Source organism: Sinocyclocheilus anshuiensis, unplaced genomic scaffold, assembly GCF_001515605.1.
Source record: "Sinocyclocheilus anshuiensis isolate Anshui unplaced genomic scaffold, SAMN03320099.WGS_v1.1 scaffold615, whole genome shotgun sequence".
Lineage (NCBI taxonomy): Eukaryota > Metazoa > Chordata > Actinopteri > Cypriniformes > Cyprinidae > Sinocyclocheilus > Sinocyclocheilus anshuiensis.
Genome location: NW_015552647.1, coordinates 27826 through 31905, shown reverse-complemented (window position 1 = coordinate 31905; position 4080 = coordinate 27826). Strand labels below are relative to the sequence as shown.

At 38.6% G+C, this 4080-nt stretch overlaps 1 protein-coding gene across 1 annotated transcript in view; it reads left to right on the top strand.

Moving 5' to 3' along the window:
* Positions 1-588: 588 nt before the first annotated feature.
* The window catches only part of LOC107667006 (ubiquitin carboxyl-terminal hydrolase 4-like), a 17614-nt gene continuing 14122 nt past the window's right edge, over positions 589-4080 (top strand). The window contains exons 1-2 of the mRNA XM_016458571.1: positions 589-769; positions 2853-2980. Of these exons, the coding sequence (XP_016314057.1) occupies positions 621-769; positions 2853-2980 (277 nt within the window). The 5' untranslated portion in view covers positions 589-620. The remainder of the gene's footprint in view (positions 770-2852; positions 2981-4080) is intronic.

Genomic DNA, 4080 nt, shown 5'->3' with positions numbered 1-4080 from the left:
AGTAGCTAAAGAATAAGCACTAGTACCTAATGAATAAGTACTAGTACTTAATGGAAAAGATACTAGTATCTAAAAAATAGGTACTAGTACCATGAAAATAGACACTAGTACGGCTTATAGATTAAATGTTAAAACGGCTTGCCATACTGCGTGCGCACCAGAACGGCAAGCCGTTTTAACATTTAATCTATTTCCCGTGATTCACACGAGTCCGGCAACCGCATCTGGCCCGAGTTATTTCTTCCGGCTTGCCGGATTTGGGCCGTTATCGGGCCAGATCTTTTTGGCTACCTGGGATACCTGTACATACAATTGTCGATTTGTATATTTTTTATTCCTTATTTGACTTGTTCTATTTTTTATTTATTTTAATTTTTTATTATCTGTGTTTTTTTGTTCTGTCACTGTCATTCTGTTACACTGTGGAAGCTTCTGTCACGAAAACAAATTCCTCGTATGTGTAAACATACCTGGCAATAAAGCTCATTCTGATTCTGATTCTGATTCTGAACTTGAAATGAATTCGGCAGCCAAGTATGCGCGCTCACTCTCGCGCGGGGCGGCGCGTCCCCGGTATATTTGAGCGCGCTCGCGGCCGCTGCGGGTACACTCGCTGCACGATGGCGGAGGGAGGCGGACCCGAGTCGGGTAACGCTTCGGGCCCCGACGAGAAGCCGGTGATCGCACAGACACCAGTACCGTCCACCGAGAGTCAAAAGCAGAGCATCGGCACACTGCTAAAAACGCCACTTCGAAAGGGAGACGAGTGGTAAGAGGTTTTTATGTGAAGCCGAAGTCAAGGCACGCTTGTCGGCATCAGCTCCGGCCTACTGACGGTGACACCGGCTGCCGGAAATCCCTTCACTAGCCGGGCATTGGACAGCCACCTGCTCCGCTAACACCCATAAACTAGAAGGCTGCTATTATTATCGAGGAGTTGTACGAAGCAAGCGTGCGGTTTACTGTAATAAGGATTTAACTTTATTTACATCGGTTAGAATTCGAGGAAGCTGTCTTGTAGCTAGTTAGCACAGGTTAACCAGCCTTAGCTTCGCGTTTTTCCCCAGTTCTTCTGTTTAAATGTCTCATTAATGGAAAAACAAGACGTTTTCAGACACGTTAGTAGCTGAAGGGATAGTAAATAAACTCAACCACCCCATTGTCGGTTATCAGTTCTCTGATAAGCTACATGGCAAAGTAGCGTCAGGCATGTAAGGCACTTCATTAGCCGAGGCTAGTTAGCCAGGCTAGTTTGCGTTTCATTTGACGGGTTAAGTGTTCATTTCTGTAAGACGTCAACCTTATTTAAGACGAACTGTCAAACTAGATTAAAATAACGGCCAAACTCCTGCCTGTGAAGTTGTGACGAAGACTAAGCTACCTAAACCAGTAATCCAGTGAGGCAGTGCTTTGTCATGGCCACTGGACGGCCAAACTCCTGCCTGTGAAGTTGTGACGAAGACTAAGCTACCGAAACCAGTAATCCAGTGAGGCAGTGCTTTGTCATGGCCACTGGATAACACCCAGTAACTCACAGTGTTGTTTGGCAATAGACGAGTTTATGGCACAGATAGTAAACACACAAAAATAGGTCTGAAGTTAGTGGAGATTACAAGCCCAAAATATATACGCATTATTCAGATTTTAAACCCGTTTGTATATGTAAGGGTTTGGATAACAGTCCGCTTTTATTTTGAGAGTAGACTGACGAGTTTTAATAAGTGAAGAGACTAGTGACTCAACAGAAAGGACAATATTTAGTTTCAGTTGGATTAAAAGTACTTTCAGTGTATAGATTTATACGAAAGCTATTAATTTACTCATGTAAACGTTGTTAGTTAAGCTCAGTGTACTCTATTTCTGAAGAGTTTAATGTTGGCTACATTAACGTTATAATATAACGTTTTGAAATGAACATAGTTGAATGCTTAAGACTAAGCTACCGAAACCAGTAATCCAGGGAGGCAGTGCTTTGTCATGGCCACTGGATAACTAACACCCAGTAACTCACAGTGTTGTTTGGCAATAGACGAGTTTATGGCACAGATAGTAAACACACAAAAATAGGTCTGAAGTTAGTGGAGATTACAAGCCCAAAATATATACGCATTATTCAGATTTTAAACCCGTTTGTATATGTAAGGGTTTGGATAACAGTCCGCTTTTATTTTGAGAGTAGACTGACGAGTTTTAATAAGTGAAGAGACTAGTGACTCAACAGAAAGGACAATATTTAGTTTCAGTTGGATTAAAAGTACTTTCAGTGTATAGATTTATACGAAAGCTATTAATTTACTCATGTAAACGTTGTTAGTTAAGCTCAGTGTACTCTATTTCTGAAGAGTTTAATGTTGGCTACATTAACGTTATAATATAACGTTTTGAAATGAACATAGTTGAATGCTTGGGCTTCTCGTTGCATTTAAAAAGAGATTTTTAAGTTAAGAGACTGACAGCTTCGCTTTCCTTTCACTTTCAGTGCATTTTCCCCATGAAATGAAAATGAAATATTTGTGTTCCACTGAAAAAAGTAAACAATAACAGAATTTTCACTTTTGGGTGACCAATTTTAATTCAGGATTTTGATTGGACCTTTAATATAACCAAAGTATAATGTCCCTTGGCAGTGTGGAATCAAGTGCTAACAAGCTTATGTAGTGGAACAAGTTCCTACTTTAGATGAGATTAAGGAAGACATCCTTACTGACGGTTCTATATTTGTAGATGTGTAACAACACAATAGATATTTGCTTTGCCAACAGTTTAGCCCTAACATTTTAGGAGAGAAGCACATTAATTGTACTTTTCCCTTGACTTTTCACTGATCTCCACCTATTGTTCCAACTGTGTAGGTATTTGATTGACAGCCGGTGGTTCAAACAGTGGAAGAAATATGTGGGCTTTGACAGCTGGGATTTGTACAATGTTGGAGAGCACAATCTGTACCCTGGACTCATTGACAACTCTGGACTCTTTTCAGGTAATCAATGTTGAGGGTTGTGCCCATCTTTGTTCACATTCTCATAGATAACTGTTGTGAAATTTTTTCTTTTTTTTTCTTTCTTGCCAGCAGTAAAATGAGCTTTTAAGAATATGATTTCTTATTCAGTTAGGTATGTGAATAGCCTCTGAATTAGGTAAATACATTTTTTAGGATCTTACTGTGTATTTATGTTTTGATATTTCAGTCTTAAAGGGTAGTTCACCCAAAAATCTTCTTTAATTTATTCAGCCTCATGTCATCCCAACCTCAGTGGAGCACAAAAGGAAATTTTAAGCCATATACAATAAACCTTATGAGTCTAATGTTTTCATTGATCAGTGATTTGTTCGAACTAATTAATAATGAAATAATTTGATTTAACATCTCACTGGAGGAAAAGATTATTGTTGCATAACTAATAAGTAGATCGTTAGATTTTTCTCACCTAAAGCTATAATTTGATTTCTAAAGACTTGGAATATAGTTGTATGGCATTTTTATGTTGCATTGCTTCCTTTTTGAAGATTGAAAGCTCCATTACCCATAGGCCTGGGCGATAAAACGATATCGATATTTATCGACGGTAATAAAAAATGTTCGATATAGCGCACGATATAGGCACGTGCTATGAGTGACGCAGACAGCACACACAAACGCGAACACATGCTGAATTGAGTGCTGTGCCTGCCTGTGATGAGGAGATTGTGAATAAAGAAAGAATATTAGTCTAATTTAAATTAAACATTTGCATTTGAATCTTAGGTGTGCATCAGGGAGCATCATCAGTGGCGCGCAAGATGCAGTGATGATGTAGGCTAAGTGCCGTTGTTGCATTTTAATGTTTTGTTAGTCTAGTATGAATATGAATGAATAGTGATGCTGTTTAGTTCATAATTGTTTATGCAATTTACGAAATTATATTTGATTTTTATGAGTAATAAAAATTTTTTTATCTTAATTTAAATCTTAATTTAGACGTAATGCACGTTTTTATAGAGTTACTTCCTTGCGTTGACAATTTAAATGCGCTGCATTATTTTGCTCAATGCGCCCTCGGGAGACAATTAGGCCTATACAATAAAGACCTATTTAATCTG